The sequence below is a fragment of the Thalia democratica genome, chromosome 6, assembly GCF_965202585.1.
Source record: "Thalia democratica chromosome 6, ktThaDemo2.hap1.1, whole genome shotgun sequence".
Classification (NCBI taxonomy): domain Eukaryota; kingdom Metazoa; phylum Chordata; class Thaliacea; order Salpida; family Salpidae; genus Thalia; species Thalia democratica.
This window is the reverse complement of record NC_139170.1, coordinates 21700244-21715995: the sequence shown is the minus strand read 5'-3', so window position 1 is coordinate 21715995 and position 15752 is coordinate 21700244. Positions and strand designations below refer to the sequence as shown.

The 15752-nt window shown below is 25.6% G+C and overlaps 1 protein-coding gene across 4 annotated transcripts in view; it reads left to right on the top strand.

Annotated features, from left to right (window-relative positions):
- Positions 1-13368, top strand: part of LOC145838011 (uncharacterized) — a 43821-nt gene extending 30453 nt beyond the window's left edge. For 3 of the 4 annotated variants that reach the window (XM_082945527.1, XM_082945528.1, XM_082945530.1), the window contains 4 exons: positions 3-117; positions 7961-8132; positions 12463-12677; positions 12781-13368. In XM_082945527.1, the coding sequence (XP_082801653.1) occupies positions 3-117; positions 7961-8132; positions 12463-12677; positions 12781-12974 (696 nt within the window). In that variant the 3' untranslated portion in view covers positions 12975-13368. Of the gene's footprint in view, positions 1-2; positions 118-7960; positions 8133-10905; positions 10958-12462; positions 12678-12780 lie in introns of those variants that run through there. The other variant, XM_082945529.1, reaches the window with a different exon arrangement.
- Positions 13369-15752: the final 2384 nt, after the last annotated feature.

Genomic DNA, 15752 nt, shown 5'->3' with positions numbered 1-15752 from the left:
AGGCCCTGAAAGGAGAGTGTATGAAAATGTACAAAGAGCGTTGTGAAGTTACCAGCAAGAAAATGGTAAAAAATTTGTTTCCAACTAAACGAAAATGGAGGCAAAAGAAAGTAGTTGGTTTGTCTTAGTTTAAGTTTGCAATTAAATTGTTGTTGTTTTGTTTTCATAAATAACATTATGTAACTTGTAAAAGCTAAGCTTTAAGTATGAAAACAAGCAGTTTTAAAAGTTAAAGTCTTTAAACCTATCAATTAAGTAATGTACATGGTGGCCAAAAAACTTCGATTTTTGAACAAAAATCACTAAAAAACCTGGAACTTTAAAGATTGTTACATGTTTAATTTCGACTTGACACAAAAAATCTATAATACATATAACTATTCAAAATATAAATTCAAGCGTTTGCTAATAAAGATCCTAGCAAAGCAAGTTTACTGGAGTATATAACAGTTATAAATTTGTACAGTATTCTTTCTTTATTACACTAACACATGTTTCTGTGTGTTAAAGGGTTAACACACTTCAGCGGAGGTATGAAGCTCAAAAAATACTTTGATAGCGCATAAAAATTATTTTGTTGTTTAAAAGACACATTTAAAGTAGCTTTATAGTATAATGTTTTTATTCTATATAACACAGTTTTTTGCTTCTAAACTTGACTTTTAACTAAAAATAGACCCAAAAACGTGTACTTTAAAAAAACTGGAAGAAATTACTCTAAAACATTTTTCTACCCCGAGTTTATTATATTTTTTCTTCTAATCTTTGAGTAGTATATATTAATTGTTATTCTTAAGCGTGATTTTTTTTTAATCCTTATATACTCAATTACTGTATAATAAGTTTTGTTTTATTCATTTTTGGCTATAATACTATTTTTGTTGTTTAACCTTATAACTAAAAATACTAGTGATCTACCGAATCCAAGATTCGGACTCGGATTTGGATTAATTCGGCCTTTTTGGACTCGGATTCGGCCGAATCCAAATTTCAAAATGAGACTCGGATTCGGATCCGGCCGAATTCTTATTTCAAAAAAATATTCGGATTCGGTAGATCACTCTAAACTTTTTGAATTTTACTTAGTTGTTTGTCAAAAGTTAAGTGAAATGTAAAACTAGTTAATAATTTTACGCTTGAGTGGATAAAAAATGGATTTTCACACTTATAAAAGCCTTATTAATTTAGATTTTGAGTTTTTCACACAGTATAAAAACTATAATTAATTATATTTGTCAGACTCTCAAATAATACATAGTTAAGGCGTTTAATCTCAGCTTTTTGAATAACTGCTCTTGTTTATTCATCATGTGTTTGGTTTTTTATGTATGTTTGCTCATTGTAATGAACTGCTGCAACTTAAAAAAGCAAAAAAATGCAACATAAATATATAACATTAAAGCAGATGCTTGCATACCTTTAGCTATATACTTTTTGTTAATATTTTATCATAGATTTAATTGATAACTTTGATTTATAACATATATGTTATAACTTGAAACATTTAATATTTTATTTTAAAAACAATGTTCTAAAGAAAAAAAATCTGTTAATACTAAAATTTTAATTAATTTGTAGTGAACTGATGCAACTTACTTGCATTATTCATCGTTGAACTCTGAATATTTAGAGAATATTTAGAGCTTTTTTCAGTTAAGAGAAATAAGGCTTAAAATGATTAATGTAACATTTCATCAAAAAACTTTGCCTAGTGATTCATAAAACTTATAAAAGCAGCTTATATTTTTTGAGTAACAAATTTTGAAATCTTGTTTTTTGGTTCTTTTGTTTAATAGATACTTCACCCAAACTATCTTGCCTAATTTATATTAAGCAGTGTAGAATAGTCTTTAGTATTGATAGATAAAATTCACTGATGCATTATAATAAGTTAGTGTAAAAGATTATTTTATTTCTTATGTACAATTTAAATGATACAGAGGGTCCTAAGAATAAACGTGCTAGAAAGTCACCCCGTCTGCAGAAAAAATATGGGCAAAAAGGTCAGGTTGACAATCTACCCATAGACAGTCAACCAGACCCAACTGAGATTCAACCACTAGCTCACAAATTTTTGATATTTTTTTATTTTATTTGATATTATATTTTTTGGAGGAGTGAAATATTGTTATGAAAACAAAATCTTAAAATAATTGAAGTTATATCATTCTCTTTACAAGGTTGCCAAAAAACCTGGAACCATGGAGTTTGAGAAATTTTGAAAAAAATTTGGAATTTTGAGCAAAAATTACTAAAAAAATGGAACTAAAAACAGGGTTGCCACTCGGTCAGGAAAAGTCAGGAAATCAGGAAAAGTCAGGAAAAATTTTTAAAAATGACAAAAGTCAGGAAAAAATGGGGGGTTTTGAAAAAAAGTCAGGAAAAGTCAGGAAATTTGATAAAATTAAAAAAAAGTCAGTTTAAATTTACAAAATTCCTTGTTTTCTAAAGCCTTCAATTGGTAAAAATTAATTAAAAGTCCTTTAAAGTCAGAAAAAAATTACAAAATTTTCTTAGAAATGTACAAAAATATTTATTTTTATTTCCAATGCCTTCACCTGGTATAAATTAGTAAAATATCCTTTATAAAACTGAAAAAATTTTTTATTAACTTATTGAACAAGTACCCTACTTGAACAAGCAGATTTTGTAAGCTTTAGCAGATTTTGTAAGCTTTTTGGTATTGATGATCTTTAGCAAGGACATTTCCATAGTGAAACAGTGATATATACACAAAAGTTCATCAAGCATAATTTTAGAATCATAGTGTTTTTTGTTTAAATAATTGAGTTCTTTATAACTAAGCAGTTAGTTTAGTATTTTATGTAACAAGTTAATGTGTATACTTTACCTCTTTATAATTTTTTCAAAGTTATTTAAATTTATAAATTAAGTTATAAGAGAGGTATATGCCAAGATTAAATTTACTTATTATTTGTATTTTTTGTAGAGTAACTTAAGTTTTTAAAGTAAATAAGAGTATATTTATTTGTTACAAATTTTATACTAAATGATAAGAGGAAATATTTTATACAACAGATATATAGTTTATAGCGAAAGGTGTTTACATGATTTTATCTGCCAATTAATTGCTAATAACAATTTTTTTTTTTCATTTAAACGGTTTATTGAGCAATGCTTTCAAAATTTAACTAATTTCCTTGTCAAAACAAAATAAATACTCACAAAAATTAATTAATCAAACAAAATACGAGTAAACTAAAGAAGCAATCAATATAAAACTAATCAGACTAATCATAAAAACTAAAATAGATAATTAGAACAAAAATGGACTATTTAAAAATGTTAAGTGTAATTCTAGATCTTTTATCAGGACCTAGTTGGTGGTTAAGTTTAGGTTTAATTTTTTTAATCATAATAGCCTTTACTGCAAGTAAAACATTTCTATTTTTACAAAATTTAATTACCTCAAAGCAATTAAAAATATCATTATGATTCTGACAGATTCTACATTGTTCTATAAGTGAAAAAACTGCACTATTTGTAGGTTTTGTATGTTCTTTAATTCTGACGAACAGTTGTCGCTCCGTTTCTCCAATATATTGGGTATCCAGGTCACCTGGACATTGAAACTTATAAACGATGCAATTTCTGTAGAGTTTGTTGATCTTTTCTTTCAATGAAAAATAGTTTCCAACTTTAGATGTTCGGAAAGCTACTTTCATATCAATTCCACTTGTTTTCAAATTTTTTGTTATATTTCTGCTCAATTTTTCTGAAACCTTTGTTATACAAGGAACAGTTAAATACTGTTGTTTAGGAATTTGTGGCTTATCTTCTAATTTTTGAAGTTTTTCTATTTCATTGTTTATGAAACTAATCGGATAACCGTTTCTCAAAAGAAGATTCTTTATTCTATTTGTTTCTAGGTTCTGTAGTTCTTCTGACACTAATCTTTTGTTTCTGATGAACAATAGTCTAATCAAGTTTTTCTTCCATGATTGCGGGGTACAAGAGTGAAAATTTAATAGAACATCTGTGTTTGATGGTTTCTTGTAAATTGAGGTAGTAAATCTGTTCTCTTCCAGCTTAACACTTATGTCAAAAAAAGGAAGTTTATTTGATGTACTTGTTTCCATTGTGAAAACAAGATCTTGATGTAGAGTACTTAATTTTTGATTGAATTCATTTGCCATTTCTTCATTTGAGAAGATAGTAAAAATGTCGTCTACATATCTCGTGTACATTTTAGGTTGACGTTCATTTAGAAGACCTGTTTCTAATTTGCTAACGAATCAATTGGCCAAAAAGGGGGCCAATGGCGATCCTATAGATAGTCCATCTATTTGTTTAAATACTTGATTATTAAAACAGAAGATGCTCTGTGAGCAAGTTTTCAGTATGTTCTTGAATACCTTTTTTGTTATTTTTGATTTTGTGAGTACTGAAAGATTTTCTTTTGAGTATACATCGATTGCTACCATGTTTATCGTTTCCTCTAATGGAACACATGTGTATAGACTTTTTATGTCAAAGTAAAATCAACTTTTATAAATCAGTAAATTCTAAATCAATATTTTCTAAATCAGTTTTCTAAATCAGTTTTACAAAGTAAAACTTTTATAAATCGTTTTAACTTATATAAATTGTTCACTTAGTTTAATAAAATACTACCCAAAATATATAGTTTACTTTTTTGTGTCTTTTTTTTTACAGTTACTTAAGTATATTCTTTTTTAGTTGATTTTTGATTTAAGGATTTAATATTAAATAGTTTGGGTAGTGTTTTATTAAACTAAGTGAACACTTAAATAAGTAAAACTGATTTAGAAAAGTCAGGAAATTATTCTCAGCTTGATGAGTGGCAACCATGTAAAAAAAAATTTACATGTTAAGTAGTAAAGTTTTGATTTGACACAATAAAATTTATCATTTGATTAAAATTTTTTGTCATCATCACAATTTTTTTTAATAAAAAAACACTTTTAAAGTAGCTTTACAGTATCTTTTCAATGTTTTTATACTTTGTTATATAACCAATTTTCTTAAGAACTTGATTTTCTTAAGAACTTGATGTCGAAAATATGTTAAATTTTTTTTAAGAACTTGAAAAATCTCGAGATGACTCATGACAGTTTAAGGTCACTCAGGGCAGTTTTTTTGACTTGAAGAGTAGCAACCCTGAATAATGTAAATGTTGATGGTAGTTTATTTATGATCCAGGTAGAGTTTGACTACGCACAATCAAAACAAAAAGCCTTGCTTCTTCTTCTAGATGTGGATACAAGGTGGAACTCAACATATCTTATGCTAGAAAAACAGAAAAGGCTAAATCAAGTGTCCGGTACTATGTGGCTAACTATAAAAACGATCAAGATTCGAATATTACACCTGAAGAAAGGCAGTTGTTTAATGACATTATTCTACTGCTCAAACCTTTTTTTTTTGTAATAAAGGAGTGTAGTAAAAACAATGCATTGCTCTCAAGCGAGATCCTGCATGCAAAATTACTGACAAAGTTTGTTAACTTTTATGAAAATTCAGAAGAATTGTCAAATGTTTGTAAAACTTTAGCCAAAAATATAGGAGAGGCTTGCCAAAGAATTTTCTATACCAAAACAACAACTTAAACCTGAATGCCAACAAACTACTGTTAGTCACAACAGCTGTTGATAAACGATATCAACTTTCCGCTTTCCCTTCTTACCTCAAAAATAATGTTAAAGAGCAGCTAAAATTAAATGTTTAAAAGCATATTTGTTTCGAGGCTAATCAAGGTGGTGATTATTCTATACTGCCACCAGAGAAACCAAAGCCACAATACTCTGAAAATTTTGATCCGAAGAAGTTTTCAACTTACTATTCATTGTTTAAAATAGAATCAAACACAGTTACACAAGAGGACAAGCAATAGGATTCTATTGATGAAGAAATTGAAGCAGAAATAAAGGGCTTTTTTACTACAGAAAATTTGAATGCAGAAACTGAAGAGGATCTAGAATCTGAAGAGGTCTTAAACTGGTGGAACTTTAACAAGACAAAATACCCACATCTTGCCAGTTTTGCAATGAAATATCGTGCTGCACCATCATCTTCTGTGTATCCTGAAATATTATTTGCTGAAGCTGGGAATTTGTACGAGCAAAAGCGCAATCGCTTGCTTCCAAAGACCGGCGAAAAACTTTTATTTCTCACCACAACTTGAAAAAACAAGAAAAGTCTTTTGTAGTATAACAGAGACATCTTTTGCGATTGTAGTTCGTTTTATATGTTTAAAACAGTTGCTTAAATTAATCTATATTCCTTTTTTGTATTGGTAAAAGTATAATCCTAAGTGAAATTTAATTTTATTTTTTATTACAATTGTAATTCTTATTCTTTTTAAGGCCTTTACTACAGTTGGTATTATATTTAAATTTATTACGGTTCCGTGTTTTTTCAATTACTCTTTGTTTTATTAATATAAACACTTGCAAAAGTTTATGTTCTAATTCGTTTATAGTCACAATAAGAACTAACTTTTAAGTTAAACGTAAAATGTTTAACTTTTTTTGTGATTTGTTTTCTGCTTTAAGCATTTATTAAAGTCTATAATTTATTTATTTTGCATAACAAAAGTACAACTTAATTGTTAATGTTGCTTGCATGGCCATCAAAATATTGAAACTAAGTTTTGTGTATGTAGCTTAATTTTTTCCAGCAAGACATTTGTTTTTTTGTTCGCTTTTAGAATGAATTAATATAAAATAAAAATTTATTTATTTATTAACAATTAAAAAAATTGTTAATGCTTTATTTTATGAAATAAGTATTAATGTAATACGTAATTATTATTGATAAACTTATATTGTATTTACATATCAAGCAGATTAAATCTTTCGGATTCAAACTATTAAAATATTCTGACTAGGATTCGGCCGAACCCAAAATTTTTGGACTCGGTAGATCGCTAACAATTACTTTAATAATAGTAAACCAAATGCTATATATTTTTTGAAGTCTAATTGGAAATAATTATTATTTGGTTTAGTTTAGTTTTTTTCTAATAATATGATGAATTGTAAATTTTTTATATGTCTTATGTTTTGTTGATATAGTAAAATTTGTGATTATTATTTTTATGTAATATAACTTTAAAAGCTTGACTAATTTAAACTGTTTACCATCACTGATGGGTAAAAAATATCATATTCATAATAAAAAACAGTTTTTTAGTTATACTAATTATATTTTAATAAAATAAGTGTTTAAGATATTAGTTATTAATATTTAAAATTTATTTAAAAATATTTATAAAAGAAAATTTATATTTATTTATATATAGTTGTATTTATAATTTACAACTATATATAAATTTATATATAGTTGTATATTTTTAAATTTTACCTTAGATCGTTTATTTATTAGAATGGAGATAAACAAATAAATCTTTTGTAATATTTTCATAATTATAAGTTGCAGAGCATAATAAATTACAATAGTTAATATTGTTTATACTAATTCTACTGTAAATTTTGTGAAAAACTTTTCAACTTATATAACTAATAAATTTCAAAACTTTGTACTTTAGTATACTTAAACTTTAAACTAAACCTATGTAGTATTTAAAATTCTGCTTAACTTTGTAAGTATAAAGCAAAAAAAAAAGTTAATTGGCTATGTTAGGTTAACATTCAGTTATTGTTTTAGTTATTTGTTTGTGGTTAAGAAATAAAAAAGTAAATGACAATAAAACTTATGTCTTATATTGCATATTACAAACTAAACTATAATCATACATCTTATTCCATACCGTTGATGTTTTTAGTGGTTTTATGTAACCAATAACATAAGTAAAGCGTCATTTTAGTTTATACTTCTCGTTCTACTTTTTATTTTACTTTAACTTTATCATTATATATTGGATAGCACAGACGATTTTGTTTTTTTTTACATTTCTAGTACAGTAGTTTTTTAAGTTAAAAAACATGAAAAAACTAACTAACTTTTATATCAACAGATAACGAGCCTAGTGATTACGTGGAAAAGTGCTGTTCAAAACTACTGTCACCCGTTTGTCAAGCAGTTTCTGTAATGGACAGTAGATGCCAGTTGACTGCTGTGCCAACCATACTATCTGCTTTACTTGACTCAATTGTCAGAATAATAAGCAGAAAAAGCATTCGCTTCAAGTTTGTTTTTTAAGTACATTTTTTATTTTAAGTTTCAAGTGATGTTTTAAATTTATTTATAAAAAATCATAACAACATTTATAGTTGAGTTTAGTAAATATTTTAGAATTTGGGGTGGGGCATTTGAGCACTTGCTCCACTTGAAAAAATAAAGAAAAAAACCTTTTTTAAAGTTTTAGCTTTGTTTTTGAAGTTGCTTCATTTTTAACTTCAATTTAGAGTATGACAATTTTGTTCGAAAATCGAGTACAATGTTGTGCATCTCAGTAGAAATGAAAAATGCCAATGCAAAATTTCCATAAGAATTTGAGCAAAAATTTAGAATGCGCTTTTGAAAATACTTGGGATCTACCAGATCCAAGATCCGGATCCGGCCATTTTTTGCTTCGATCCGGATCCGGCCGGAACCGGGTATAATTAGTTTTGAAAAACTTTGTTTCACTGCAATCAGCTTCTTTCAGTTTTACATACTTAGATTATTGTATTTTCAATATTCAATATATATAAAATTAGTCAAGCGAAACAGACTAATTAAAGTTTAGTTAATTCAATCATTTGTTGTAAATGTTAAGGTACATACATCCATTAGAGTAAAAATAGTAAATTGCAGATTTGATTCTTCTACTGACTCTATAATTTAGTTCTATTTATAAACTTCAATTTTATTTATATAAAACATATATTAGAATTTAAATGTATTTCTATTTGTTAAAAGTCTTTACAATTTTAATTTAACTATTTTATTTTCATTTAAATATATTAAATAATTTAAAAACTCTACAAATACAGCTCATTTAATATTTGGTTACTGTAACTTTAAGAGGCAGCAATTGTTCAAGAATTTTTGTTATTTTTCGTTTACACAATAAAATTCTTTTTAGTCCTGGTTTAGATGACAACAAGTATATGGTAGTATAAAATATTGCTGTGAGAAGTTTTAAATTTTGTTGAACGCCTGCTGCCTCTTAAAATTATAGTAAACTAATATTTTAAATACTTCATACATACTTATGAAATTATTTTTTTAAGGATAATTTAAAACTAAACAAGAATGGCAGCTACAAACTCAGTATACTAAGTACACTCAGAATAACTTTGGATTTTAATTTTAACTTGTTAAATATTTTAGATAAGTCAAAACACTAATGCCTAGTTAAACATTTTTTAAAACTAATGTTAACTAAGTTTTTTCTAAAAAACTCTAGGTAGTTTTAAGATTTTTTAAACTCCATAACTGTTTTTTTAGGAGAATAAAATGAACCAGTAACAATACTTAGTTATTATTTTTTTTATAACCAACTTTATTGAAAGACTTTATTATAAAAGTTAATTTAGTTTTTGTTTATCCCTGTGGCTATCTATTTTTACTTTTTGACAAATTATCACAACATAAATTTAATAAACATCAATTTTGGCAGAATTTACAAATTTTTTGTTATTTTTCCTAGTGTTCAAATAAAATTTTTAGACAATAACATTGTGTTTTTTATAACAAAATATTTGTATTAAACAATTTTTATTAGTATTTAGTGGTATTATAATTATGAAATTTTATAAGTTTGTTCTGTATTGAAACTACATAAAACTTTAAACGATTAGGATCCAGATCCGGCCGGATCTTGATTTGAATAATTAGACCCGGATGCGGCTAGATCCTAATTTAAAAATAAGATTCGGCTCCTAAATAGTAGATCCGGTAGATCACTAGAAAATACCCTATTACAGAACAAGTTTAGGTAAATATGTAATGTACAGTACACTAAAGCTGATGTAAACAAACAATGAAAACAAAATAATTGTAAACATCACTTACACAGGGTTGCCTGAAAACCTGGAATTTGACAGTTTAGACTAAAAAACCTGGAATTTGAGAAATTTTGAAAAAAAAACCTGGAATTCTTAACTATTTTTAACATGTTCAGTAGTAAAATTTCGATTTGACACAAAAAATCTATCATTTAAATAAAAAATATTTGTCATCATCAAAATGGTTTCAATCAAAAAACACATTTAAATTAGCTTTACAGTGCCTTTACAATCTTTTTATACTATTTAACACAGTTTCTTACCTTAACTTAACATTAAACTAAAAATAGACCCAAAACTGTGTAATTCTAAAATCCTGGAGGAAATTTTAAAAACCTGGATAAAAAATGCCAAAAACATTTGGCAACCCTGCTTATAATATTTATTCTGTGAAATTTTAAGATAGATTGACCATAAATCTAAAGTAAATCTTGAAAAAAAACAAAAACAATTTTCTTTAATAATGTTAAAGCAAAAAATTACACAATTATGAAGAACAAAAAGCGTATCAAAAACTAACTTGTTTTAACTAATCTAAAACTTTAATCAACATTGCGATGTGACACAACCAGGAAACGGTGGCTTTGTTTAAAAAAGAGACATTAGTATATAGATACTTATTTTAAATTAAAAACTTCATGCAAAAGTCAAGCAAATAAATTTCATCATGTGTAGTTTCAAATAGTGCAAATAGTTCAATTTATGATAATTCAAATATAATAGTTTTGTTAATGTTAATTTTCTCTATTAATTTATCATTAATTTCTTACATAATTCTATTAATAAGACCTACATGAACATTTCTCATTAAAAATTAAATATAACTTTAAAAAGTTTTAAAACTTCTAAAATATGGTTATTTTTAGTATTTATGAGTATTGTAAGTATTATTATATTTTTATCATCATATGTTAAAGAGTTAAACCTACATAATATTTTATGTTTTTCTAATTTAATTTATCTTTAGAGTTCTGGCTTCAATTGTTAAGACTACAATTTTGTAGACTTCTGTAATTGGCTAATCAAGAGGTTACTAAAATTCTAGTTGATAAATACTATGTTTACAAACTAAATAGAAAATTTAAGAATTTTATTAAAAAAATAAGAATTTAAGAAAAAGGAAATGATAGAAATGTTATTATTTTTTTTAGTTTTCAAAGGGTAAAAAAAACAAATAGTTTAATATCTAAGGATTTTAATGATTTATAAGTCTGATTTTAGGTTTAATGCATATTTATATCGAACTAAAATAATATAAACACCTATGACAAATAATTAACTAAATAGTGAAAAAACTATAAAATCGTTGATATAAAACTTTGAAACCATTCTCTTATGAGTTTAGGCTATGAAAATATTTATATAAAACAAAAGTTTTCCAAACATCTATAAAAATTTTTTTTTAGTATAATAATGATTTACAAGTTTGGTACAATTCTCTTTTGAGTTAAGGTTATAAACCTATTTATACCAAACTAAAGTATTATAAACACCAATAAAAAACTTGAATGATTTAGGTTTTTTTATGTCTTATATTGATTTAACTACTTAAAAGACCAAAGAGTTTCATATTAATGACAAGTTAAATGTTTTCATTTTTCGTTTATTGAGTAAAAAAATCAAATTATTACACAAATTTTATTACTTAAGTTATTAAATGAGTAATTTTTCTGCACCCCCTAACAAAAATACCACGCGTCGCCACTGGTAAATACTATAAGAGTTTATATTTATCATTGAATCAGACGTTATACTATTTTTTTCATTAAAAAAGTAAAATGATTAAAACATCTGTTATGTTAAGTAGAAACTAGAAGTTATTATACATGGTAACTATCAGTACTATCAGAATAAGTAAAATCAGTAAATTTAGATTAAAAGTATATTCTACAAATGACCCATTTTTAAACAAATCATAAGTAAACACTATTTAATACGCATATGTTTTTGTTGCACCTTGTTTTAGCGATTTTTATGCGATTTTACATTTTTCAAGTATCATGTCATAATTTTTTACCAGTCAAGTTTTTAGCTTAGTGTTTTCTCTATACTATAAATATAACTTATCAGTATTTATGTTTTTATAATAAAGTCGTATACGAAAAGTTGTATGTTTGTAAATTGTAAAAATAACTAAGACCGTACTTAAGTTATTTGCAAATGTATTAACGCTGAGTAGTTTGACTAACAAACATGGTAAAATGTGTCAAAGCAATAACAAAATTATTTTTATAACAGTAATTTATTTTCAGTTAACAAGATAAAGCTATATATATAAGGTTTATTATAAGTTTATTTAAGTTCCGGCGCTATGCACCTATTTATGTGAACAAATCATAAATAAAAAGTTTTGGTAAAAATAAAAAACATAGGTAGCGTAGTATAATGTTGTCATTGTATGTTTTTTCTTTTGCTCTTAAATAGTATGTTTGTTTTCATTAAGTAAATTAGATATGTTATGCTAAGTGTTGACAACTTAACCTTGCATTTTGCTCTTCTTTAAAAACATTTTTTTAAACGACAGTCATAAAGGGGCAACGAAGCTGCACACGGACATACAATATGTAATCGATTACGTCCTGAAGGATGAGTTTTCTCTTTGCGATGACGTACGTTCCCGGGTACCCAACTTGCCTGCAGTAAAAAGGGCTGTATGGGTGAGTGATGTTCTGATGAGCACGGGTCGTCACACTATGACGTCATCAAGACGAAGCGCTGTAGTTTCTTCGAATTTTAAAAGTTTGTTTGCACCTTTTTAAGTTAAATAGTACCATTGTAGCGTTTTAAAATACTCTGCATATAATTTATTTCCTTCAAGTATCAGTAATTCTACGTAAATTAGGAGGGTACGGAGCTTACTCGTCGCGTCAACGACTCCGTCCTCCGCAAAGTGAATCCGATGATGAGAACGATGATGAAAGGAGAGAAAACAGATGGATTCCAACCGAAAACCAACTGCTCCAGTTGATAGTCGTAGAGGGACGAGAACGATCCACTGGTGAGAAAATAAAAAGACTGCTCCCCTGCTATTCGTAAAAATATAGTTTTTGTGACATTTATTTATATAATAAAATCCCTTTACTGATTTTATGCTTTAAACTGGCTAAAAACTGTCTAATTTATTGTATTTCGCAGTCATTAAAGCTACATCATTTATTTATTGACCATGTATTTTGTTTTTTAGTTTTATGAAAAAGATTTAGTAAGTTTTTAATCTTTTTTCACACTTTTTTTCATTCAGTATATGCATTAAAGTCTTTATTAATTACGTTTAATACAATCAATATTTTAGTTTCAGAACAAATAATTTTTTATTTTAATGTTATTAGTAAAAAATATGTGCTTTTAAACTAATATTTATCAACAGATTTTGTATAGGAAAAGCAATTTTCATATAATTTTTTTTTTTATTGTAAACTGATGAAGATTTTCTGAGACACTTTTAGGTACAAATAAAACAACATCTTTGTTTTGTGTTTCCAATGTTTTATATAGACCGTATCAATTTTTGTTTTATAAATTCTTTTACATTACTATTTTTGACAAAAATTTAGAGATTATTTTTATTCAAACTAAATTATGTATATTAGAAATATAATCCATACCAAAGTTTGAACTGGTGATATGTTCTTATCTTACAATTACAAATAAATTGTTTAATATCTAGCATCTATATACAAATTCATTTATAATATCTAAACTAAAGGTTAGCAACAAAAAGCACGTGACCTCTTTTTTAACTTGTAAACATCTTGTGCAAGTCCAGCTAAATTAGCTTATAAGTAGCAAAAAAATAAATAATGAGCTCTTAATTTGAAATTTAGTACTCAGTAGTGCTAAGTAAATAACTATCTTAGTGCAATTTCAGTTAAAAAAAGTTTTATTAATTATTGTAATACAAATTTTTAAATAATACTAAAAGAGACCGCAAAATTAGTACAAATAATTTTTAAGCAGTCGAGCCAGCGAAAAAAGCTTACTGGTAAGTCGGGCCACCGACTATAGATGTTGTCCAATCCTATGCTAAAGCGTTGTATATTAAAAAAAAGACACTACTAATATAAAATTAAATATTCCTAACAATAAAAATACTTAAACTTAATTTAAAATTACATGTTTATACTACAAATATATAATAGTCTAAATATAGTATAGTCTAATATATAAACACATACAGAACTCTTTTTTTTTATGTACGGTAGTCTTAAGAGATTCTGTAGAGTTAGTTTAGGGTAGTGTTATTTTACGAGTAGAAAAATGAAATGTCGTCAGTCTAATTAAGTATATTAATACATAACTAGTTGTTTTTATTATCACACGGGCTTTGCATGTTGGATCTCTAAGATTTGACGCCTTGTAGCGTTATACCTAAAGTAACAGTTTTTTTTTTAAGATTACAACAACGTGTACGAATCTTTGATGGAAATAATACTAAATTTCGTTAGTTATAGAAACAGGGTTGCCAAAAAAAAAAGAATTTGAGAAATATCAAAGAAAAAAGCTGGAGTTTTAAACAATTTTTTATGTAAAGTAATGAAATTTTAATTTGACACAAAAAATTCTGTCATATATAATATAGATAAAAAAAAGTTTACTAAAATTCTTATTTAAATTGATTTAAAAACTTCTTATCAATTTGTACTTTTTAAGATAGTTTTTTTTTTCCCTTAAACTTTGCTTTATACTAAAAAAAAATATCTAAAAACTTGAACTTTTAAAAACTGGAAGAAATTTTTTAAAAACTTTTGGTAACTCTGTAAAAAATCTCTTACAGATAAAAACTAAATGAACTATAAGATTGTTTTTTTAGATATTTTTATTAAGAAAAATATTAAGTTTTGTAATGTTTAAACTGCATAGTTTAAGTCAAATTGTATAAAAAAAACGTTATCAATACTTCATATAAAATTTCAAAGATGCAGAAGAATATTTTTTATTGGTTAAATTTTAAACAATGATATATTGAAATACTTATTTTTTTACCCTTTTGTCAATATCAAACTAATGGTAAAGCTCTTTATAACTTTTATTGTCTAGCTTTAGTCAAGTTTGGTAAGACCACTCAAAAGTCTAACTTTTTTGTTTATAATCTTATTTACAAAAAACAAAATATTCTGTTTTTTATCATATAATTGCAAAAGTACTATTAAATAAGAAAATTATTGAAAATACATCTATTTTCATTTTTAAGTGGTGTTATCTTTTTTTTTCAAAAAAAAAAAGCCTTTTTTAGATCTTCATATACTTTTTGTTAATGGTTTTTATTGCTAGTTAGAATTGTTAACTATTTTTAAATTTAGCTACGTGTTACATTCCTGCCTGAATCTAAAGTATCTTTTATATCTAGATAAAACAACCATTGTTGAAAAATATTCATTAAAAATTATTTGTCTTGTTTTCTGGCACAAAAATTAGTCAACTATAAAAATTTACAGTCAACTTCATGTTTTTAATATTTTTGTAGAGTTATCTAATATGACTTACTACAATAGAGAAAATTTTATAATTAAAGATGCTTTTAAAACTTGCTAATAAGTCTAATTTTAGTTTGTTGTTTAAAATTAAGCATAAATTTATAACTATATAGATATACTCAAAGAAATAAAGGTTGTTTAAATTTTTTTTACTTGTAAAATGTAATAAAAATTATCACTGAAAATTATTTTCTAAATTTTTTGATGTTTTTTGTTATCTATTTGTTTTTCATTTAATTTGACTGTATATTATAATAATAAAAGGTAGGTAAATATTTTAAAAGGTTTTATTGTGTTTAAACCTAAAAGATAACTGAAACAATTTTTGAACTTTTTTAAA